Source organism: Emys orbicularis, chromosome 3, assembly GCF_028017835.1.
Source record: "Emys orbicularis isolate rEmyOrb1 chromosome 3, rEmyOrb1.hap1, whole genome shotgun sequence".
Classification (NCBI taxonomy): Eukaryota; Metazoa; Chordata; order Testudines; family Emydidae; genus Emys; species Emys orbicularis.
Window position 1 is genome coordinate 78,203,344 of NC_088685.1, and position 26,178 is coordinate 78,229,521.

The window sequence follows — 26,178 nt, forward strand, 5'->3', positions numbered from 1 at the left end:
TGGTCTTACCTACTATTGTAACAATTGCCACCTAAAATTACTATAACTGGAAAAAATTAGATTTTTTTTTGTTTATTTTGTCCACTTAACAGCACTTTCAGTTTCCCATTGTTTGTCTGAGTCTTTTACACAGCAACAGGGGAAAGAATTTTTTTTTTAAATGTGTGAAAATGTCATTGCAAAACCACAAAAATAGACAGGGAGATTCAGATGCAGTAACAAACTACTTAACCACATCTTAAAAGCTGTTTAGATTGCAACTTGATGTTGTCCCTTTTGTATAGATTTATAAAACTATGTACAAACTTAGATATGGCAAGAAGCATGTCTAGAAATCAACTACCAGCTGGTGAAAAATGTATTTCACAGCTACTGCTATATCAACAAAAAGCTGTTTCATGAGACCATTGCACAACTGTGTGGTAAATTGTTAAATATCCAAACACCTGTTTTCTAATCTTTACATTTGCTGTAGGTCTCCTCCATCTGCCCTCCCCATCCTCTATACATCATTCCAGGTGGGATTTCCTTTTCAGAAATAAGTTTTTAATAGTTTCAACAGCTTAGTTTCTGTTGTTAAAATCTTATTTGAGCAGTTAGAGTTTTTTTCTCTAGTAGACATAGGCACATTAACCTCTTTAGCATTTAAAATGTCAGTTTGTAGTATTATTTGAATATAAAGTCCATAGGAGAAGAAAATGGTGACAAAGATATACAAGACATCTCAAACTTCTGATGACTTCATAAACCATTGTTATACTTGCCAACATTTGAAATCCACAAACAGGGACATTTGGGAAGAAAAAACAGGTTTACTTTATGGAAAAAAACAGGATTAAAAATTCTGGAGGTGGCCAGTGGTAACCAATTTTTGCAAAATATAGGGACTGTACCTTCTAAACAGGGATAGTTACCATGCACACACACTCACACCTGCCAACAGTCCCATTTTGGGCAGAACTTTTTGCATGTCCCACATGCTGGGATTCCTCCACACCATCAAGTTCCTGCAGCTGGCCAGCAAAGGAGTTGCTCAGTGGCCATTACTTGCTTCTCTATCTTCTCAGGCCTTTCTGCAACCCATATTGCATTCCACAGAAAGGCAGTAGGAGTAGCAGGTCTGTAAGTTGAGCACCTTACCAAAGGCTCCAGTAGATCAAGAAATTTGGATGGTAGTGAGAAGAGATAAAAGAGGGGTGACTGACAGACAAATTCCAGAGGCTGGGAGAACAGCAGGGATAACCAAAAGTAGGGGTAAGGAAGGGAAACATTGGTGTCAGAGTGAGAGGAGAAGGAGACATCGCAAGGAGGGATGGGAAAGGGTAAGATGGGACAGATGGAAGAGGACTGTTCCCCTACAAAGACTGCAGAGGAATCCTGCCCCTGACAACTCCAGGTGCAGTAGCAGGCTATATTACCTCTTGTATCTGCAAGAATATAACAGTAAGGCATAGTTATGATCTACCCTTGAAAGTTTGGTTACATGGAGGAGGACCATAGGCCCCGGAGGGAGACTTCATTATTTTGGAAAAGTATATAGGTGCGGGAACTAGGGGTGCAGAAGCACCCCTTGGCTTGAAGTAGTAATAACAACCCAAATACATGGTTTCTGCCTTCAGCACCCCCATTATAAAAATTGTTCTAGGATGCTTATCCAAATGCTGAATCTTTGGGGGCTTTGAAAATGCATCAGTTGCAACCTCATGATACAGCACAAAGTGGTAGGTAGGAAAAGGCAGGAGCATTTTCACACTAGCCTAACTAACATGCAACAGAATGCACACAGAATCCTGAGGCAGCTGGAGGAACCTAGTAGCTCCCAGATTATCCAGTTTATCTGAAAAAAAAGTCCTTAGAAAAATGTTTCAAATCTTAGCAAGTATGGGATACTACGTGACTAGAACCTTTGGAAGTCTGTGTCATCTTCTCTCTCAATTCCTGATGCAGAATGTGTGTAGCTGTGGAGCTATTAATAGACTTTTGTTTGGAGTAAGAAACAGAGTAAGGTTTACTGTGGGAAAACTATTGCCCTAAGTAGTTAAAAAGTTATTGAAGGAGGCATAAGGCTTGAAGTCTGTGGCTTCAGTCTGTGGTCTCATTTTACCAAAATAATTCTCCATATAAAGCTATAAATCCATTGCAGAGTATGTTTTCTGAAGTTTCAAATTAATTTTTGCTCCATATTTGCTGTAGCTTCCGCCACACACTGCTAGTGTTTTTTGTGTTTTAGCTCATGTTGCTTTTACTGCCAATACCAGAACTCCAGCAGGGAGAGTAATAAGCATCTTGGATAGATGTACTACTTATAATATTAGGATTAGATTCTGTTTTCACATCATTTCACTTTATTTTTTTTGCATCTTTCTTGCTGACAAGCCTATAAAGCAGCATAAAAGCAAGGAAATGTGTGCCTGAGCCCTAATGGGCAAGTTGTCCCTCTTCTGCCACGGCTGCAGCAGGATCCCTGGCAGAAGAACCCAGGCATTTCTATTGCCTTGGGGGCAGAATTTGGACAGGCCACCCAGTGGGTGCAAACTGATTGGAGAGGAGCAGAGGCCAGCTCTGTGAGGACTCCATGACCTCATGGAAAGTGATCTCCTTGGGGCTGACTGGGCCAAGAAAATCTCTGCTGTTGGATCCTTCAGTCTTGCATCCCACAGAGTAGTGCTAGGCTGAACATTTGGCCAGTTAACAGAGATTTATGTATGTAAATTCAGTGGTTCTAATACTGGACCATTGGTGTTCTGTGGAGCAGATTCTGTCACAGTGGTGAAACTTCTCTGTCAGCATTCCGGTGACATGTTTTGGTTGTTGGGAGTCCCATCCACATTAATCTTATGAGTTTCAACTAACTATATAGAAACAGAAGGGGGGGAAAAAAAGAGAGAGAAAAGAACACCTCTCTGCACCCTGTGTGGCTTTATCTAGATTAGGAAAAGAGGTCAAGGTAACTAATATGTTAGTTAACTCCAACCTCCCCATGACCTTTTCCCTAGTGTAGACCAAGGTCAAGACTTTTTACCTCACTTAGGTGGTTGAGGTTGACCCTTAGGCTCCCACAAGGGTTGACCGAGACCAGCTAAACTGAGGTAAGAGGCATTAATTTGACTCTACTCTGGGGGGAAATGTCTGGGTTAGCCAACATATATTAGCTAACCCTGCTGTAACCTCAACTTCTTCTAAACAAAGGTATGACCAACTAGCTGCAACTAGCCCTTAGCTCCCCTGTATCTGCTATAGAGCCCACAGGCTCTAAGACATTTATGCCTGCTTACCTCCTGCCCTCCCACATTGGAGTTTTGCCAGGTGGATCTACATGGCAGCGTGTGCTGCCATGGAACACTGTGCTGCAGCTTGTGGAATACGGAGTCCCCCTGTGCAGCCTCTGCTCCTTACTTCTGAGCTAGGTAACTATGGTAGCTCCTGCTGCTTTTCACACCTTGAATCCCTGGGTTAAGAGGTGGGATTTGGCTATCAGTAAGCTGCAGGCTGCTTTAATTGCAGCACTGGAAGTTCAGAGTTCTGCAGTAGGGAATGCTGGGGTGAGGAGAACTGGCACTTAATTTTCACCATGAAACTAAATGTTTCTACTGTTGAAACAGTAAACAGAAACAAACACAAAGCTTTTTATTTACCAAATAAACCGGCAGTTGTGACAGATGGGTTGCAAGCTAAACAGAAATTAGTTATGAGTTAGCTAACTTCAATAAATTATCAGATTACCTAAAAATTAAAATAACCCGTTTAATTATAAGGCCGAAGACTGACAGAAATGATAGTCTACTACATTTGGGACAGAAATAATGGGGCTGCCAAGAAAAATAAGTGCTGACATTATGGCAGACACAATACCCTAAGCAGCTACAGTATTAGGGACAAATTCTGCCAATGGACCTCCTCACCTTCTCCACTGACTTCAAAGGTTGTTGCTTGTACCTATTTGAGGGCAGAATTTGTCATCTACTGTCCAACTCTCACACACTGCAAAAATAATTTGTCATTTATTACTTCTGTGAGAAAAGTAATCAGCAACAGACGAACACATTTGTTTTTAGAACCAATAATTAGTAACAGAATTACCCAGTTGTGCTTGAATAACTCTGTATATATATATATATACACACACAAGCTCACTATGTACTGTACATGTGTAATCACAACCAATGTATAGCAGTTTTGAGTTTTTACTAAAATACAGAACTATTTGAATAAATACAATGGCTATATATTAAATCAGTAGACTTACAAATGACAGACTTATGGCAAGGTTATTCCACAGGTACTAAGAGGGTAGAAAATTCCTATAATAATGCCATTCAGAGATGGCTCAGAGCAAATGTATCAAACCTAACTGGGTTTTTGAGAGAATCCAAACCCTAAATATTCTATTTGCCATCAGGAAGCATGAACTGGTAGATGCTATATTTTTAAGTTTTCCCAGTAGTACATCAGGAAATTACACTGCAGCATTAGCCAATCAATGTTGTCCAATGTCATCATTCCATTCTGGAAGCACTGCTTTCCAGATAATAAGTCTGGAAATATACCATGATGCAAATTTGTTTGTAGAAATCTTAAGACAAAATATCTAACCCAGCAATTTGTATGATCTGAACTAAATCCCACAGAAGATGAGTAATTTTGCATTATTACTGTCCATCGGGATTCCAGGCACTTAATATTACCAATGTCATTTTCATTCTTAACTAGTTTAAAATCATGGGTGAGATCCTGGCTCCACTGAATTCAATGGCAAAACTCCCATTGACTTCAACAGGGCCAGGATTTCATCCTGTATGTCATTTACTCTCTCTTTCGCTGATACAGGGAGTTCAGGAATTTTAATGTTTGGCAAAATGTACATTTTTAAGCTAGTGTTGGGGTGTTGATAATCAGCTTGATTGAAGTTCAGGGTCAAAGTATGGTATGTTTTCTATTAAAGGGCAGATTAAGGCACAATATTTACAGGTACTGCAACCACTGCAGCATTTAAGTAAGATAGACCAAATAACCATTACCATTTTTCAAATTAAACCGGTAAACACTCTTACAATATTCTTTCATAAAACAGCAGATAAGCTTGTGAATTTAGTACTCTTGATTCTGGAACCATCTGTACATGGACATCACTAACATACACCCACTGTCCTGCTGATGCTCCCACAGTTTCCTTTAAACCTGAAATGCAAATGCAAAGAGTTACTATTCACCGGCTTATACCTTTACTATCAAATGACACACTGGTGCTTCACAGAAGAGGTGGGAAAATACCTTTGAACACCTCAGTTATTCATGATTTAGAAACATATGTAATATTTGTTTATATCTTAAGTTTACACTGAATAAGTTGAAGTTTTTTGTTTTGTTTTTGACTTTGTAACCAAATAAATGTGTATTGGAAAAATGTCATAATGGGAGGAGCAGGTAAAAGGTAATATTTATATAGAATATGACCATTGTTTTATGCCACTCACAAAAATCGTATTTACACTGGATAACGGTCATATCTTTTTTTTTTGCCATGTCTTTTCTCAATAAGCGGCTTGTCCTCCGTTGCGGTTTTTTTGAATTACATTGATAATGTCTAGTACACAGGATCAATTCTGAGACGGAAAAAGGAATATTTCAGCAGTTATTTAATAGCAATTTAAAAACACTACAAGGATCCACTGGGCTCCCGTGAACTTTCAAAGAGAACCAAGTGACTAGTGGAGACTTAAGTTTTCTTTTAAGAAGTCAATACATCTCTAGTCCTTTTCCTTGTAGAGAGATGGGCTTATAATATAAAATGATTGCTAGCAAGGACTGGCAGTTTTCTTTCTAAAATGAAAAAAAGTTACAGACTGACCACCCTCCTCCCCCCCCCCCCAATCAGCCCAATTCTCCTGCCCAATAAGCACCCAGCCATTATTTGGCAGAGCTCCTGGCATCTTCTCCTTCCCTCCATTATTTCATAGGATGCCACTTCAAACTCCAGTAGAGTCACCAGGAGAAATTTTCAATCCTCCATGAAATAGTATTTCTTACTTTTCATACTAAACCAGAGTATTTGGTATTTTTTGCATACTGACACTGTGCCTAGCATAGTATAAGACTCAAAATGGAACAGCTTCTGTTTCAAATAACTTTCGATCTAAGAGACACAGAAGAGACATGATCCCCAGAGAAGGAAATAACTTGTTTTAAAAACTGTTACTGACTCACTTCTTGCAGGCACTGGGAAAGAAGTGAGCCTTTAGGAGAGACTTCAGTGAAGACAGGAAGATGACTTGGTATTCCACAGGTAGAGAGTAGGTGGCATAGAAATTAGTGTTTATATATTGGGTTTACTAAAACAAAAATTAACAACTTGTGTGGCGCTGCAAATTAGGAGAAGATTCAAGGCCAAAGTGTTTACTCAATACAAGTACAGTGACTGGATGAGTGGTACCAATGATCAATTTTGTTTCCTTACAAAGGAAGAAGGGTTTGTTGGACATACCTTGAACATTTTTATTGCTAGCAATGTGCTCCAATAATTTCTTGGAAGGTGTTCTGACTTTCACATATGCTGCATAGTGACCGCCTCGCATTGAGCCACTGTGCTCCACTATTCCATAAAGAGTGTACAGAACTCTTGCTCCATCTGTAACATTCTTATTCACAAAATCACAGAAAATAAAGATGAATTGTATCATTTCATAGTGGATTTTTGTAACAATATGTATGTTAACACATTTCAAATATTACGACAATAAAGGGAGCAAATAGGTGATAAGTACTGTAGTTTGTTAAGTATGTTTTGCAATGCTGAAGTAACTTGAGAAAGAAGTGAAGACTATGTTATTCAGAGTTCAATAACTAAATCCAGTTTTGTTGGAAGCACTGATAATTAGCTGTAATGCTATTGTGTTCATTTAAAAACATTAAGTGGGACAGATCCTCCTCAACTGATTTCAATGGAGCTATGCCAGTTTACACCAGTTGAAGAACTGATCCTAGATTACTGCTTGAACACATTCATTTGTAATTTCTTTGGGGTGAAAATCAGAGTTTAACTCGTATCCATAGCTGCAAAAGTTACACTACAATAAATTAATGTTTTAAAATAAAGACTCTAAAATGTATTCTTAATATACTGTACCTTGCAGGAAGCGGAACAAAATGGTGCTAAGTCTAAAATCAGTGGGAAATCCACATGTCTATTTACTTTCCGGAGACTCAAACCAGCCTTCAAGAGAAAAATAAGAGTATGAAAGAAACATTTTTACATAGCTGCCTTTTAAATCTAAGTGTATTGCTTCAGTACTAAAATAACCTGATAAGACAAAACAGAATACAAAATCTGTAATGAATGTGGATAAAACACATTTTCTATACATTTGTTTTTCATCTCTTCAACATTACATACAAAAAAAAACTATGGTACAGAAACGTTATTTTGGTTTCCTGTGCAACCTGAATTCTGCCCCTTTGTGTGACCATTCTGTGCAATGGAGACAGGGTACCATGGAAAAAGTAGAATGTGAATAAATGATATTTATTCTTAAACACCATCATACTGCATATTGTGACAAAGTTCCTCCTCTATCTTGGTGGGTCCTGCGCTTATTGGCTGATTTTCTTGCCTCAGATTCACCATGTGGGTTGGGGAACAGCCCAGAGATCTTCCCCTCTGGAAGAACCCACAGTCCAGGTCAATTGGGAGGTTTGGGGGGAACCCAGGCCCGCCCTCTACTCCGGGTTCCAGCCCAGGGCCCTGTGGACTGCAGCTGTCTATAGTGCCTCCTGTAACAGCTGCATGACAGCTACAACTCCGTGGGCTACTTCCCCATGGCCTCCTCCAAACACCTTCCTTATTCTCACCACAGGACCTTCCTCCTGGTGTCTGATAACGCTTGTGCTCCTCAGTCCTCCAGCAGCACACCCTCTCACTCTCAGCTCCTTGCACCTCTTGCTCCCAGCTCCTCACACTCGCACCACAAACTGAAGTGAGCTCCTTTTTAAAACCCAGGTGCCCTGATTAGCCTGCCTTAATTGATTCTAGAAGCTTCTTCTTAATTGGCTCCAGGTGTCCTAATTAGCCTGCCTGCCTTAACTGGTTCTAGCAGGTTCCTGATTACTCTAGTACAGCCCCTGCTCTGGTCACTCAGGGAACAGGAAACTACTCATCCAGTGACCAGTATATTTGCCCTCTACCAGACTCCTGTACCCCACTGGTCTGGGTCTGTCACAATATATACAAGGGGACAGAATTAAGGTTGCACAGGCAACCATAAATCTGGAATTTCCTAACTTTTAACTGTTAATTTGGTTGCAAAGTCAAGCATTCTATTAACATTTTAATGCAAATTTCCTATGTTTTTTATTTTTAAAAGTTAAAAAGAAATAACATTGTACTATATACAATTGTACCAACTCTCTATCACACATCAGCCAGCGTTTAGTTATTTTTGCATATTGCCAAAATTTTCCTGAAGAATGACAATTTTCAAGAATTTATATCTCAGCAACACTTGAACAGAATTTCACTGGACAAAGAAAAGGCACTACACTCCCTTGGATCCAGAGCTTTTGAGGTAAAATTTGAAATATGATGGGAAGATGGCAAAAATGTGACATGGGAATATCTAAAGCCAAAAGATTTGGAAGAGCAATGGAAGTATTTGTACATACTAAGGGGAGGAAAGTCAGCTAATGTTTAGATTTAGTTATGATGGGAACAATCTGAATATGAGTACTCTGAACTGTATCTTTTGGAGTTTGGAATTTGATGTAATCACCCTTGATCTGACTAATGAACAAGAATTGGCCAATACTCATGTGGGATGGAATGAGTCAATGGCTCTTAAATTATGAGAATATGGTGTAATGGCAAATCCTTCCATAACGATAAGATTGAGCTGCTTTAGGAAAATTAATGGGGGAATATATTTTCGGGGATATGGTTGTTTTTTTATGTTTATTAATCAGATACCAGTAAACAAGATTGCATCAAGAATCAAGGCAGACAAGCACCCATATAGGAGGGGAGAAGTAATCGAAGCCCCAACTATTGTGGATCAAACAATCTGGTTGGAAGGAGTGCAAGTAAACGTAAGTGCACAACATTCGGAGTGTATGCCATATGCCTTGCTTCTATTACAAGTGTGGCAACAAAAACAGGGAGACGGGACTATACAAAATGAGAGGTATAGGGGACTATATTGTAGGTAGTATTGGTGCTGGAGCTTTAAACTCATTTGATATTGAGACGTTACAAGGGAAAATGTCAGCTTTGAGTAAGATTTTGGGGGTTATACAGACACATGACACAAAATTTTGGTGCATTATCGGAACAAGTAATAAGAAGTGTGGAACTCCAATTGAAACAAGCCCAAGCCTTGAAAATGTCTCTAAATGTAAATCTGTTTGGTGTGTCAGATTGACAATAAAACTGTACTAGCAATACGATGTGTACAGATACAAACTTATGGGATACAATACATAGAGAGAATGGTTAATCTGTTAAGTAATGGGCAATGGCCTTTTGAGTGGTTCAAAGAGCCTCATATATGGAATCAACGAATTGCAGGATGGAAGAAATATATGGAGTTTAATTGGGATCAAGCCACTCTGAGGGGAGACTGGAAAAGCAGAATGCTGTTACACAACACAGGGAAGCAAAGAAAAGCACCAATGGCCTGGCTGTGGCCAAAAATTATTAATGAAGAGTTATGGTCATCCCGTAGGGAGACCTCTATTGCGGGTCTAATATCTCCGAAACAAAATTTGAGGGATTTGCAAGAGATTTTGATAAAATTTGGTTTTGTTCTAATTTGTAATTAAACCAAATTCCAAAATACCGATACTTCTCAAGAACTGAGAATCCTGAGTTTTGGCCAGCTCTGCCTCCCCTTAACCCAGTTTCTATCTTTCACACATGGGGCTCCCCCAACATCTCCAACCTGGCTCTTCCTGTGGTCTACTGAGGGAAGTGAGGCATCTCCCAAAACTGTCTCCCCCATTCACTGAATGAACCAACAATATGCCCCAAGTGGGGTCTGAATTAATAGATGCAGTATTAGCAGCTAGTGCTCAAACCCACAGCCCTATGCTGCAGACTGCTGTCTTTCTTCAGTAGTCAACTAACATGGCCAGAATAACATGGCAGTAGCCAAGGGGTTGCTGCCACTGTACCTTCTTTCTTAAATAAGAGGGGAAAAAACAGCAGTCCTACGAAAAACCCTTAGCATACCCCCGTGTGAAAGCCACTTCTGTACATCTCTACTAGGTATAGACAGTCTGTTACAACAAGTTCTTTCAATGAGTGAATTTTAGAAGAACAGATTTTTTTACTTTTACCTGGTGGAATCTTTTCAGATGGAGAACAAGAATGGCAGGAACCGCAGAAATCAGCAGTTGCTTCCGGGCATTAGTGTATAAGCCATCGGTTTTCTTTTCTGTGCAGCACATAGTAGAAGAATTATAAAACAATCCAATAATTTATAAATATCAAAGTGATCACACAGAATATTTAAAACTATTGAAAGGCACGTGCACAGAGAGAAATCTAGTTTCTAATGTTCTTTTTTACTCAGTTCAACATGTTTCACTGTTTACAGCCAGCAAAAATACTTTCTGTATGTGATACTCACTTAGTGAATTTAGGAACATAACACCAAGAAACAACAAGTGGAATTTTTGGTGGGAATGGCAGTGAAAGGAAGAACATTTTCTGTTTTGTATTATTTTAACACATGACCTTACCCACTCTTGGCCACTATTATGATCTCTCATCAGAGAAGTTAGCAAAGAAACACCATTCACCTCTGTTCTATAGATCAGCAATCAATGGCTCAGACACTTGCTCAGAAGAGACACTGACATGTCAGTGGTAAAAGCTGAGCATTTTAATACTGGTCTTGAATTTAGTTCTTATATTCATAAATACTGGTGTTGACAAGACTAAGGTTCTGATTCTACAGAGGGATCAAAATGGTTGGACTCTTATGTGCCTATTCAGCAGGATGCTGGGAGGGACAAAGGTCCACATGTACAAGTCTAAGTTTATAATCTGAGATACTGTAACCTTCCCTTGATTGATCCCAATCTTCTCACTTGAGAATTACTTAAAACTATTTTACCAGTTCTGAAAGTGTAAATCACACTTAAAATAACAAGCTGTGTGAAGATCCTGTTTGATTACACCAATGTAAAATTCCGGGGTGCAATCCAGAAACAGTGAGAGGTTGTGTAACTACCCGCCCGGTAACCCAGAGTGCCTTAAATGCCCTGCTGCTGTGGTTCACTGCCCAACAGGGTGCTGGAACAATTTGTATAGTGGGGGTGCTGTGAGCCATTGAACCAAACTGTAAACCCTGTATATGATGGAAACTACTTCAAGCAAGGGCTGCAGCAAGACCCCTAGCAACTATGCTGCCCGGACAACAAAAGCCAGCATACAAGCCATACAAGCCAGCACTGAGTGTCTGTGTGCTCTGCAGCTCTGGTTCAGTGCTCTGACCCCAGCAGCCTACCTACAGCACAACAGTTTCACCCTGAGCTCCAACACAGCGAGCAGATGGTAACCAAGGCTGGTGGAGACCAGGGTAAAACTGTTGTGCTGTAGGCAGGCTGCTGGGGTCAGAGCATTGAACCAGAATTCCATAGCACACAGACACTCAGTGCAGACTTGTACGCTGGCTGTTGGTATCTGGGCAGTGAACCACAGCAGCAGACCATTTAAGGCACTCCGGGTTACCAGGCAGGCTGTGACATAACTTCTCTCTGGTCTGGATTGCACCCCGAAATGTCACAGTCTTACATAGAACAGTTCTGTTAATATACCCAGAATGATATTAGCCTTTTCCTGAACCCCTAGATCCTTTTCAGTAGCAATACTGCCGAGTCAGTTATTCCCCATTTGGTCGTTGTACATTTGGTTTTTTCCCTTCCTAAGTGAAGCATTTTACACTTTTTATTGAATTTTATCTTGTTGATTTCAGACTTCATTCTACAATTTTCAAGGTTGTTTTGAATTCTAATCCTGACCAAAGTGCTAGCAACCCCTCCCCACTTCGTGTCATCCACAATTTTATAAGCATACTCTCCACTCCATTATCCAAGTCATTACTGAAAATATTGCATAGTACTGGACCCAGGGCAGACCCCCTGAGCGTGTTAAAGAGAGTTGTTTAAATGAATAACACATATACACAACATTAGCACATTACCTGTGGTGTGAGTTTTCTTTTGATACTTCTGTTTCCTTTCTGTACAATTCTCACATAAAAGCTTGTTGTTCCCCATTAACAGCTCCACAGATGTAAACTGGTAGAGGCAGGACTGAACAGAACATTCTTTAGAGCTAGTTATATAACTTTGAGAAAGAGTCTGAAAAGCATTTTGAGGGCTTTGGGACAAAGGGGACTTTTCCACTGAAAACATGGAATTGTTTGACAAACTTAATGATGGATCCCCACTGACGGGTTCTTCGCTTTCATTGACAATACTGTTGAAGCTGAGCTTGGATATGGCACTGGTGATCATCTCATTATTACTGTCACTTGGTTTGTTGTGTGGCAGTCTAATGTTTACCAAGTGGTTAAGCCCGTCAACGTGCAAACCAGATGCGTTACTGGATCTACCAGTAACTGCTCGCTTAGCAGCACTTTCACCTTCTGAGGCTTCGCTGTCTGCATCAACGCTACTTTCTGAACGGCTGACTTCTTTTTCACTGCCTTCAGTCTGACTTCCATTTGCTGTGGATACAGTAGCTGTATTTATGGCCTCAGAATACAAAACTCCAGAACCACCTTCTACTTCAAGCTTTCTTTTTTCATGCATGATAACTGGACTTCTCTCCTCCTCCCCAGAGGAGGATTTCCTGGCAAGACTTCTTTCATGATTTAACTGATTCTGGAAATTGCCACATTATTATTTCAAAGGGGCATGGGAGAGAAACAGAAAAAATATACTAGTGAATCTAAAGACAGTCAGATATCATTAAGTAGCAGTAAATATAACTTATGACACTTTCAAAACAAAATAAAACCCAATATTTTAATTTATCATCTAGCTATACAATTATTAATTAATTTATTTGTTTGTATTGTGTTAGCACCTAGGAGCCCCATTCATAAATCAGGACCCCACTGTGCTAGGCACTGTACAAACACAAAACAAAACAATAGTCCCCTGCCTTGAAGAACTTATAATGTACAGACTTGATCTTTTAAATTCTTTAGATAATCTGGTGCTTAAATGTAGATCCGTACACTGGGCAGAAAGAGATGTTACATAATTAGTGAGATCAATGCTTCTTGAGACAAATCATATCAAATTTGTGACACTATAGCTTCCGCTGTGGATGGTAAAGATTCTACATTCTGCTTGTCAACTTGGACTGTTAGTTTAGTTGGACTGATTATACATTTTGCTGCGAACAAAGAAATAGCACTCCCAGATCTATAACAAGATTTCTAATCATTGTAATTTTCATGGGACCTAGGCTGTCTTGTTCATACAAGAATTCTGATTTAAGATTTTGAAATATATTGATTTTTTTTTATAACTGAGAAATACTATTATATTAAAAAAAAATCCTTAATAAAAATGAACAAGGAAAAGGTATCAAAAAAGGTCATTTCAACAAACTTTTTATTACTTCAAAATTAGTAAAAGGATTCACAAACTTTCTCCAGCCAGCACTACTGCATGTACTTCTTCCCTTACTATCGCAACCATGCAGACAACTGTCTCTAACCAAACAACAGAGGTGTAGACTACGCCCTCTCTCATGCGCTTCATATTAATGTAGAGTGAATGGCAATGCCAAAGTTTTTCTATTTTCTTTAATACTCTCTTGCCCTGGAACACCCAGTATAATAATAAATCATTGTGGTAGCTTAGTTTGAATTCTTGTCATTACTCTACTCTCACAATCTTTTGTGGCTGCAAAGGAACGCATGATAGTGGTCACAGGAAGAAATCATGGCTGCTTTTGGTTGAGACAAGTTCCAGTGCTGGGTGTTGCTTGTGCAGGCCTGGGAACTGCTGGAAGTAAGCTGAACTATGTTTTCTAGATGACGATTTAGGCAATTACAGGGATGGGTGCTGTGGATGGGAGTTCAAGGGGTGGCACTTCGGTTCTTCCAGTCCCACCTGCACCAGGCTCAGCATGTTTTAAGTACCGAAGTTTGAAAATGTTGCCATCCATTAGATTCACCTTTTCTGTATTGACTACTCTACTACTGCAGCACCATAAATGAATGTAAAGGATGGTCTATATATCTTTATTATATATTTTTATACCAGTTCTACTTTTATATTGACCTTGTATGTATAGTTATATTATCTGTAGTTGGATTATTTCAAATTTAAGAAGAGGAAAACGTGCAATCCCAGAAAAATACTATCATAGATAAAAATCTAATCAAAACTGGCGTATGGTTAAGAAACGTCTATTTACATTCTCAGCTCTTTTTTCTTTTCTGTCTACCTTCTTGTAGCTAAGTTTCAATGAAAAACTTCTAGTCCGTCTATTTTTATCTTTATACTTAATTTCATTTTCCTTAATATATTCAGGATGTGTCCAAAGTCCAGTTAAGTCAATGGAAATCCTTTCATTCACTTCAATGGGTTATTGATCAGACTCTAATTTTCCCATTACTATGGATGTCTGTGCTTTTATCTTTCTATCTTTTTGCCTTGTTTCCACTATACCTAGGGCCCTACCAAATTAATGGTCCATTTTGGTCAATTTCACAGTCAAAGGATTTTTTAAATTGTAAATTTCATGATTTCGGCTATTTAAATATGAAATGTCACAGTGTTGTAATTGTAGGGGTCCTGAGCTAAAACGGAGTTGTGCGGGATTGCAAGGTTATTGTAGAAGGGGTTGCGGTACTGCTTCCCTTATTTCTGCACTGCTGCTGGTGGCGGCATTGCCTTCAGAGCTTGGCAGCTGGAGAGCAGCAGCTGCTGGCCGGGAGCCCAGCTTTGAAGGCCAGCAGCAGCGCAGAAGTAAGGATAGCATGCTATGGTATTGCCACCCTTACTTCTGAAGGCAGTGCCTTACTTCTGCACTGCTCCTTGCAGAGCTGGGCCCTCAGTCAGCAGCCACCACTCTCCAGCTACCCAGCTCTGAAGGCAGCACAGAAGTAAGGGTGGCAATGCCGCAACTCACTTTTGGGTCAGGACCCTCAATTTGAGAAACACTGGTCTCCCCCGTGAAATCTGTATAGAATAGGGTAAATGCACACAAAAGACCACATTTCATGGGGGGAGATAATATTTCACGGTCTGTGATGCATTTTTTATGGCCGTGAGTTTGGTAGGGCCCTAACTATACCACTCTTCTCACTAGTTTTGTCTCATATGTCTTCTTTGGTCCTTCTCCACTGCTATTCTTTTCATTCTAAATGTTCATTTTCTGTGTTTACGCCCTGATTTACCAGAACCCTTAAGCATGTGATGAAGGCTCCAATTCAGAAAAACATTCCTGCTCCGGAAGGGTGTTTGAGCACGACTTCAATTTTAATCACATGCTTAAGTCCCATTGAAGTCAATGAAACTTAAACATGTTCCTAAATGTTTTACTTCATAGGGATGCACTTGTGTTTTCATAATTCGGGGCCTCAGACTGGAAAGTCATGGTGCAATTTAGCAAAGAAGAAATAAAAATTACAAAGACAAAACAACCACTAGTGAGAAAAACGTCTTGCCCCACTGAGGTTTGTTTAATTTCTACAAGTTGTTAAAAGGAACTAATTCACTATTGTTACTAATTCCTACTAGAATTCAGGATACAGTATTATGAAAACAGAGCTCATTAAGTCCTTAACACTAGGAAGTTTAGTTTGCTGAATAAAAGCATTAGGACTGGCAACTAGTGCTTGGATGTCTTCCTGCTGAAAGTGGATTTTTTCAAAGTGCCCTTGGAGCTCCAGATATAGGCTTCTCAAATCCTGCGCTAGAGAGACAGAATACAGACAGACTTGGAATTGGCAATTGCCTGTTTCAGATAGATTCAGTGCAGAGAAAGGATATTTAACATCTCTTAATCAAGTTATTCAGAAAGACACAGTGATGTATGGTCCAAAAGGAAAAAAAGCACAAGGATTTTTGAATCACAGAACCACACAACTTAGAGATGGGACAGATTTATTCGGTTATTTTGTGTATACCTGGGAAAACAAAGTTGCTTCCTATAATCTATTAGAGGGTTTTGTCTAGACTTGGAATACTGATTTTAAATGAACCCTGTATTTAAAAAAGGTTTTAAAAATCAGATTTACAGTTTGATTCATAATTCACTGACTGAAACTACCTACAGAGTTTTATGCTTCTGTCAATATTAGTAGTAGTTTCATATACATTCAGGAATTGTTTAAGTCATTCAGCATTGGTATTCTGACGTATTCTAATATTCTGCTGGATGCTACATACAATAAGGAGGCTTACAAAAAGGATATTCTAAATAGAGAACATGAATACCAAACCAAAGCCTCTGTCACACATTATTAGCAATAATGCATATACACAACATGGATTACAGATTTCCTTTCCTCTGCAGAGCTCTGAAATTTTTTAAAAGAAAATGCTTTCTTGTGAAATACTATAGAACAGAGCATGACAAAGGAAGAAGCTTCAGTGTTAATGAACATTTTTGTTAGTTTGGCAGGTCTTCAGAATGTTGTGCCACCATCAAGAAGGACCATGTTAAGGGGCTGAACTGTGATTCCCAAGCCTTTGGGCAACTGGAGGCTGAGTGCATCATAGAAGCCATATTCTCAGTCTCCAGGGGGACTGTGTTGGCTGTACTACTCTTGTAGCACACCCTGCCAACTGATCCACCAAATGGCACTAATGCTGACTTGCCTGCTCTCTTTGCCAGCATTACCACGCCTGTGATTTCAGCCAGAAGCAAACTTGGAGGATAGCACGAGGCGGGAGGCCAACAAAACGAAGTCACGTGAATTAAAAACTAAATCTAGAGAAAAGATCACTTTTACAAATGAAGCCATATTTTCAAACCACATGGCATCCCAGTCACTGATTTTTTCATGCATATAATGTTCTCTATATTTTTATAAATCTGTAATTTAGCTATTTAAAAATATGAACTTTAAAAATTCCAACATCTATAAATCTAGAAGTAAATATGCAGCAGATCAATTTGAAGTTGATTTTTTTAAGCCTCCCATTCATTGCACACTAGAATTCTACTTTGTTACCTGAAACATTCTAACAGGGTTTGAATATAAAGTTGGCCAGCAATGCTGTTACATTCTAACCTTATCTTTTGTTAAAGAGTGTCTCCTGGTGATTTTTGGTTGTTGATTATTTGGCGCAGTAATAGCAGAGCAGTTGAACTGACCAAGATCTGCTTCTTGTATGTTTTTACATTTACTTGTCCTTCCCAAAGGCACGGGTTTTGAGACCTGAGAAATAAAATATTGTGATTTAGGAAAGAAATTATATAAAATCCCATTTTCCTTGTACCCATAAAATAACTAAATGCAAGTTTCTTAGTTGTTTGCAGTGCGTAGCCATGTTGGTCCCATGAAACTGAGAGAGCTCTCATATCTTAGTTGCACTTTTATTTAGTACTAGTCTAAATAAAGCCACATTCTTTGGTTAACTGGCCTCTGACTTGTGATACACAACTGCTTTCTAAGTTTATAGAACATAACCTACTATACCTGGGAAAACTGCATTGACACCCAAGGGTCTGCAGATATAAAAATGGGAACTTCCATTCCCAGGAAAACAATATGATCAAAGAGGCACCAATTCCACTCATTCTCAGTAATCCTCAAACACAAGTTAAAACTGCCTTTCCCTAGTAGAACCACTGGGGAAGAGTGGTGGTGAAAAAACTGCCTGTCTTTCCCCCAGAGAGAATTCTCTTGGAAGACCACTGACTCCACAGATACAGGAGGGTGAAATTTGCAACAACAAGGATCAAACAAACAAATAAATAATTGTGTTCCAGCCTCCAACCATCAGTTCCTTTTTTACGTAAGTTATTAAATGCTCTCCTCAGCCTACATGTGAATCTACAGTGGAACTGCTAAGAAGGATACTTAAAACAAAAACCCAAGACTATCTTCCAATTAATGAAGAGAGCTTATAAAACTCTGTGCTAATCATTACATTCAAAATAATGTTCTAAAATAACTTGGAACAATGATATTCACAGTGAACCAATTTTTACATTACCTCATCACTTTGTTAGCCTTCAGTGAGAGTTGCAGGTAAATCTCTGAGCATTTAAATACTACTTTAGTCATTTCTTTAGATATAGAAAGCAACAGATTGGGAATTGACTTTTCAAAAGCTTCTAAGTACCCTGAAATTGGTTTGCATTTAGTCTAATTTAACAATAATCTGTTTGAACGTGTATGGGTATATGTACACAAAGTATTATAAAACTAAACATATGACTATTTATGAATTGTTCTACATTTAGGCTAATTTAATATACAGATAGAGACACTGTACATATTTTTTGTATATACATATACAAATTACATAATATATTACATACATACACACACTAAGGTTATTAAAGCAAAACAATGTGTATCTATACATTTCTATACAGATGTGTAAAAACATACTCCAGCAGAAGCTGTGATTATTTATTAAATATTTGATTTGTTTCTTACCCTCTCCTCTATTATAGGGAGTGAAAGATCAATGAAAGGTTCCTTTACTGTGGAAATCTTGGAGGAAAAGACAATTAAATACAAAGAACTGTATTAGAGTTCTAGCATGAAGTCTCCATGTTTCTATTATAGTAGGAAAAAAACTATTCAAAAGCTAATTGTCAGGTGCAAGATCTTTTTAATTAGAATGAAGAACTTTCTACAATCCTTGTACTAAATATTTACTTAAAGCTAACTGTGATTTTATTTTGGGTCAGTAAGTATTGGAGAATGCAATGTCAAATTTCAGTGTATAAAAACACTGGACAAGGTCATATACATCTCTGTGATCCATACACAGAAGAGACCTTCCCTTCCCACTCAAAGAGTGTCATAAGAATGGCCCTACTGCGTCAGCCCAATGGTCCATCCAACCCAAGCCACTATCTTCTGACAGTGGCTGGTGCCAGATGCTCCAGAGGGAATGAACAGAACAGGGCAATTATCAAGTGATCCATCTCGTCGTCCAGTCCTACAGGCTTAGGGATACCCAGAGCATGGGGTTGCATCCTTGACCATCCTGGCTAATAGCCATTGATGGACCTATCCTCCATGTCAGTTGCCATTAAGTATTCCCTTACCTGCACAGGCTCTCTAAGGGTGTGTAGCAATACATGAGAGGGCAGGAGGTAAGCAGGGGAGCTGCATACTGTCCCCATCCCAGAACCTAGAGCAAACTAAAAAGATAGGGAAACCCTTTGAAAGGGAAGTCCCAGAGACAGATGCTGGATGGTGAGTCACTGGCAGCATGGCTTGAACAGCAACATGGCACAAGGGAACAGGCAGTGAGCCACAGGAAGCACGTGATAGCTGGCGGATCTCAGATCTATGCAGATGTTGGAGGACATGGTGTTTGTGGTTGGATTACCAATTTCTTCTGCAGGCAGAGGGTGCAAACCCAATGGAAAACTGCAGAGTAAACACTGAAGGGAAACTTGGAATCTTTTGACCCTATGCAGAAATGTTTGAGCTTTTGCACTGTTAATGAATGCAATTATTGATATAATTGTCATTTACTCAACAAGCGGGTAAAATGACAGGATTCTGCCTAGACATATCTGAAGTGATGTACCCCAAAATGGATTAAATCATGAAACTGGTTCATTCGCTAAAGCTAAAAAGCTATTATATGAATTTCTTGGGTCACACATCTACACTTAGAGTGGTACTAGTAGTTAAATTAAAGCCAATCTATGGAAAAAGTGTATAGGGTGTTTAAAAATACCCTAATTTATTCCAAAATTATGTTTTGCTTCCTGAAAACCATAATAAAAAGGTATGCTAGAATTAGAGAGAGTTGGACTTTATCTACATATGCAGTGTAGTTGTAGCTGTATCAGTCCCAGGATATTAGAGAGACAAGGTAGTTTAGGTAATATCTTTTACTGGACCAACTTCTGTTGGTGAAAGAGACAAGCTTTCAAGCTACACAGAGCTCTTCTTCAGGCTCTGTGTAGTTCAAAAGCTTGTCTCTCTCACCAACAGAAGTTGATCCAATAAAAGATATTACGTCACCCACCTTTATCTACATTTTCTCTCACATTTTCTCTTCGTGCCCTCTTCCATGCTGACCTTATGCCCGAAATATCCTGCCAAAACCTGTTTACTAAGCTTCCTTTCTCGCCACATTCAAATCCCTTCTAAAAAAAAATTTGCCACCTTGCTTATGAGAAGTTAGTGGAAGGTAAACAAACAAAAAATACCAAAATGTATATACAACCCAGTGACTAACCATGTTCTCTTATTACTGTCATCCTTGCCATTCCTTTCCCCTTGTATGTTTATGACCCTCACTTGTGGGTGTTATGTTAAATTTAGCTAGGAAAACATTTTTACTTGTTTTGTGATGCACCCAACATATCATTGGATGCTAGAAAAATAAATAATCAGGATTAGCGCTCCGTGTTTAAATTTAAGTGGTGTTTGTTTGTTTGTGTGTTTATTTTTTGGGGTCAGCAGGATTTCAGCAAGGCTTCTGTGGAGAGGGATTTTGCAAGAACCAGTGCTAGACAAAAAAATCCCTACCAATGCTGATAAAGGAAACTGAGCTGGAACCTTGTTTTGATGTGGTTGTAGCCAGCAAATTCCTGATTCCTGTGCAGACTAAGCAACAGTAATATGGTACATATAACTTCTAACCTTTCTTTCTAAGTTGTATGCAGATAAAGTTCTTCATTGATACCAGTGACATATTAAAATTATATTCTGCACTTTACACAAGGGGAAGATTACCAGGCACTGCAGAACTGTGATTAATTATTCAGACTGAAAGGGTTTATTATATGTCTATAATATGAAATATAATATTGTAAACCAAATATAAATGCAACATTCAATAATTCATGAAAATTTATCAAAATAATAAACTTTTCATCCTTTTGACTCTAAAGGAAATTCTAACGATTATGGAAATTACTTATTTTTGATAAAATGTTGACCAATACTAAGTTACTAAAGTTATATATTGTTTAATAAAAATATCAAGTTAACTACTAAAAGTATTTCAAGAAGAGACCATTTAGATCAATATCAATTCCATAATCTGATTAAATATATTTTCCCCACTCCCATTAATCAAATCAACATTTCCCAAAGTGTGGTCCATGTCCCAAAGGACTACCCATGGGGGCAAGAAAAATGGATACATTAAGATGGGGAGGACTTTAACAACACATGACAGAGTTGCAGGGGCAGGGAGGGTGGACTGGTTTCATTTTCCCGAAGCGGGGCTCAGTTTTCAAAAATCTGGGAAATGCTGCATTAAATACATGATCAGTATTTCCCAAACTATTGTAGAATTTGGAACCTCCAGCCCAAGATTAGCTAGACACAAACAAATTAAAGCATTTAAATCTTTTCCGAGTCACATGACTCCTTTGTATGAGTGGAAAGGATAATATTTTAAGGACAAAATAGTCCTTTTTAATAAGCAGCCTTCAATAAAATCTTTTTACAAATAAATAGTATAAAATTGACAATACATTTCTATTCCACATTGAGCTGAATTCCAAAATACCTACATTTTCACATTCCTCACACATGACAGTGCTAGTCAATTCACCAACAAAGATCCTATCTATGAAGTTCATCTTCACACCCTCTCTTCCATATGCTGAAAAAACATTACCTTTTTTAATGTGAAAAAAACAGATCCAATGCCACTGTATAAGTACAATGTAATTCTTTCTATGGTTTATTCGGAACACACATAGTACAATGTAGGAATAGGTTCAAAATATTTCTTACCACTAAAGAAATTAATTCAATAAAATATATCATTTACTTTAATATTTGTCAATGCTTAGAAATACAGAATTCAGTTTCTCCCTCCCCCTCCTCCTTCAGTAACAGAATAATGCTGCATCTCCTTTTAAGAAAGGTTTTTTATTTTAATACACAATGCAAGTCATAAGTCCTATTGATATAATATTCTATTGCACTGTAGCAGGCATTTAGGCAGGAGACCTGCTGGTTGATTTTCTAAATGACAAATAGCTTCTAAAAAACTGTACAACTCAAAACCAAAACCTGTTCAATAGATTTGTAATACATTATCAAGATCAAATTACTACAGGTTTGGCAAGGATTAACTTAATTTTTCAGAACAATTACAATACCATTGGAATTTTAATTAAGCTAATTGCTTGCTGTACACAGAAAGTTAAAGTATTATGCAAATAAAAGACTGAGGTTTAGAAAATACTGCCCTGATTCAAATAATTTATCTTATTTTTGTGTTGTTATTCTCAACACACTTATGTCGTCAGCAACCTTGTGGCAATTTAATCAACAATGCATTTAAGGTGGTCTCTTTATGAGTGATGCAATAGTTGTGGCCTTAATGAAAGATCTGAAGATGCAGCAGAATATTTAAGTAAAAGTTTTACACGCCTATATGACAATAACTAACAAAAGAAAGCCTTTATTCTAGATACTGGAAACAGATTAGTACATAACACTTCGATACTTTACATGTGCACTAGATGGCACCAGAATAACACATAATAAAAGCCTTATAAAACCATCTACAATACTTCAAGGCAGTCAATTTTGAAAATTATATTTTAATTTATATTATAATATTATAGTGATTCATTTGCTAAAAAGAACTTAAAAATAAATCACTATAAATAACAAGACAATGTTGTATTAAAGAATAACATACCTTTAACTTTTCTTTTAGTTTCCTCATCTGCAGTTTTAGTTGTTGGATTGTTGAATGCTTTTAAGATACCAGCTTGTATACGCTATAAATATAAACACAAATATTTAATAAGTATTTTCAGTGGGTGATAGGCACTCTAAAAACACTGACAGACTGTTAGAAACAATTTTTGGTTATTTCCAGAAAACTACACAAGTTTATATAACTCTAGCTTTAACTACATCAAGCATTTTTCCTCACAAAAAGGGCAAATTTTAGGTAGGTAGTGAATTTATCTAGAAATTGTGGATTATGAAGTGAACATTGCTAGGAAAGAAAATAATAAACTGCTTTGTAGTGCAGTGACTGACTGGAATATAAATGTGTAAAATTTGCTAAATATCTTTAACCATGCTTCAATTACTCTATTTAGAGAGTAGTAGGTTTAAATTTTATTTGCTAGTCAATACAACCTTTAGTCACACATCAACGTGTGTACAGAAAACTCCCATTAACCCATATAAGGATTATCTGAATGTACTGAAGAGAATGTAGAACCCTAAAAATATATTTTTGGAGGCGGCGAACTGCATCTAAATAGCATCCAACAGAATTATATTACCTGTACCTATAGCTTGCACATAAAAATAGCAAGTTTTGCCCACTTCTCAGCAAAAAATTAACAGCAGTTACCATAGTGAGGTCTCATATTACTACGGCTTCAATATTTCTACAGAATATATAACTAACTTTTCCCCAGTATGCTGTGGAATAGCATAAATAATTAAACTAAACAATACTCTCAAATACAGGACCAGAGTACATTTTTCATGCATTATCCATATGGCCCTGTTTTTATTTTCCTCCCTTTTTAAAAGTACTTATTCACAGTCTTCAGTAATATGTAATGGGTTTCCATTTCATTAGTGAAAAGTAGCAAAGTTCTACTGTATTACTATATTTGTTAAATGGCACATGGAAGTCACAAACAGAAACGAGCTGTGATGCTACAAAAGTTTTGTATGTAGTCCATAGCAGACCTACTAACAAATAATCATCACTTTTACAACATAGTTCTAAAGTATAAAATATATATTAAAATTTGAGATGGTTATAAGTTGTCATGTCATGTCATGTTCCACTCAAACCATATGTCCTGGGAAATGCTATGATGAAGGATAGCTTTCGAGGTTCGATTTCCAGTTCATCTATCTACCCCCAGATTAGTCATACTTCTACCTTATGAGTATGTGACCTGGCTTGTGAATTAAGTCCGGATGCCCCAAGCTCCGCTTTGTTCATCTTAAAGCCAACAATATACTAAAAGGTCTAATCAATACGTAATTCACCAAGTTGAATACCATAAATGGGTTTAGGGCCATAAGCAACCCCTTTTGTTGGGATTAGTGCGTTGAACCATTTATTTAGGTCAAAGAAAGACATAGTCTTTGAATGGTCAGGGTGCTACTAACAATGGCAGCAGACATTAATCAATTAGCAGCAGGGTTCAGCTACTTCAAACCCTGGTGTGAAACAATCTCCAGCACACATCGCTGGAAACAGCAGACAGTGTGTAATTTGGATTGTGGTATTGACAGACTTTTATTTTAAAGGTCCACTTTTATAGATTAATGTATTTTCAGAAGGATGCAGAAAAAAATAAAAACAGGATTCCAAATAATGCAATGTTGTTTCAGAAAGCCCAGAAATTGGAGACAAAACCTCAAGGCGCTGTAGAAGAACTGTTTTATAGGCTACAAAAACAAATTAAAAGCACAGTGAAAAGGTAATTTATGTAGCGCTATAAAAGCATTTTGAGATTGCACTCACCTATTTGAATACAGTAGATATATTTTAAAAGACCAAATAGCTTTGATTGAAAAAATTAATCAGAATTTGTAAGAGAAGTGCCAATTAGACTGCTCAACTAAACAGAAGGTTTATCACAGGTACACTGAAGTGGTTAGCCGCTATTTTATCAGGGCTGTTACCGAAACTTTACACTCAAAAGCAAACATTTAAAGGCAGCATGAAAGAGGAAGGTTAGTGGCTATAATCATTTCTAAAGGATTCTGGTGGCAGACATATTGCTGTAGGCTTTCTTCAATCAAAAAACACATGGTAGTGACACTCCATAACAATAGCACGATTAACAGCTGTGCAGTTCCCATGACAGACAATGCTGCTACTGCTTGTATCTGACTGGCACAACTGTCATTGCTCACAAGATTGAATAGATCCACAGATCTGACATTCTCAGTTTGTCATACCATTTATAGACCCGAAAAAGAAAGGGGGAGAAAAAAGAGCTTTTACTAGTAATGTCCCTTACTGCACAGCCTGAGGTGATAAAGTCACTGTTAATAGTAATGCACCATTATGGCAAAACAGGGGTTTAAGTGCTGTAAAAGGTGGGACCAACCTTCACTTACCCAATGACAGAGATGGCAGAAATACTGTACAACCTAATGTATAAAGAAAATATTCCTCAACATGTTCTATTATGGTGATAACAGCAGCCACCATTACTCTCTAATGAAACTATTAATAGGACAAATAAAAAATACACGCTAAGACCTAATGACGCTGCCATGTTCACTGATGGCACTGGAGTTTATGCTGTCATTTTTGTTAATCTGTTCATTATGGGGAGAGGGAGGAGTGTCAGAATATTAGTTTAAGTAAGCATTCCCTTGCTTTTACTGTTAAACCTATATTCTTATAGGTTGTACAGTAAATAGGGTTTAAGCCGCTCTACCCCATTAAAGTCAATAGGAACAGCACAGTAACGCCATCACTACAACATTCTGAAAACTCTTTTTCCCCCCTTAAATTAAAAGAAATAAAAAACAGCTGTCCTTATAGTTTTGCTCAATGGGTCATTTTATGACATAATGTCAGGACTGAGAAAAGCTTCTCCATAGTTCACTATTGTTTATATGAACTAAGTTTTCAGGTTTGCAACAAGGAGCTTGTTATTATTAAACTGGGTTTGAGTTGCATGTTAGCAATGCCTTTCCACAATTCATGCTAACCACTTTTGCAGCTTATTTATAGATACTGTCACTGCATAATCTTGTTGTACATTATAAGCTATAATAGTAATGTCTATAGACTTTATTCAGTCAATTAAAATATGGACTGACTGATGACCAGATGTGCCATTTGTCAAAAAAATAGTTCCATGAAGTCCAAAATACATAAAAATACTGCATCATAGAGCTGTTATGTGGCGATGGCTCAATGGCTCTATTGTGCCAGAGACCCGGGTACAGGAGAGGCTTCAGATCTCATGTCCATGATAATTCAGTATAGGTACATTACAGATACTAGACAAGTAAACTTTGCTTGGGATGGAAG

The 26,178-nt window shown here is 38.0% G+C and overlaps 1 protein-coding gene across 1 annotated transcript in view; it reads right to left on the minus strand.

Annotated features, from left to right (window-relative positions):
* Positions 1–5,047: 5,047 nt before the first annotated feature.
* USP45 (ubiquitin specific peptidase 45) overlaps positions 5,048–26,178 on the minus strand; it is an 84,631-nt gene continuing 63,500 nt past the window's right edge. Inside the window, exons 10-18 of the mRNA XM_065400693.1 lie at positions 22,840–22,921; positions 21,695–21,786; positions 18,636–18,692; positions 17,259–17,405; positions 12,195–12,879; positions 10,324–10,421; positions 7,124–7,210; positions 6,482–6,635; positions 5,048–5,178 (exon numbers count right to left, since the gene is read on the minus strand). Coding sequence (XP_065256765.1) covers positions 5,048–5,178; positions 6,482–6,635; positions 7,124–7,210; positions 10,324–10,421; positions 12,195–12,879; positions 17,259–17,405; positions 18,636–18,692; positions 21,695–21,786; positions 22,840–22,921 — 1,533 coding nt within the window. The remainder of the gene's footprint in view (positions 5,179–6,481; positions 6,636–7,123; positions 7,211–10,323; positions 10,422–12,194; positions 12,880–17,258; positions 17,406–18,635; positions 18,693–21,694; positions 21,787–22,839; positions 22,922–26,178) is intronic.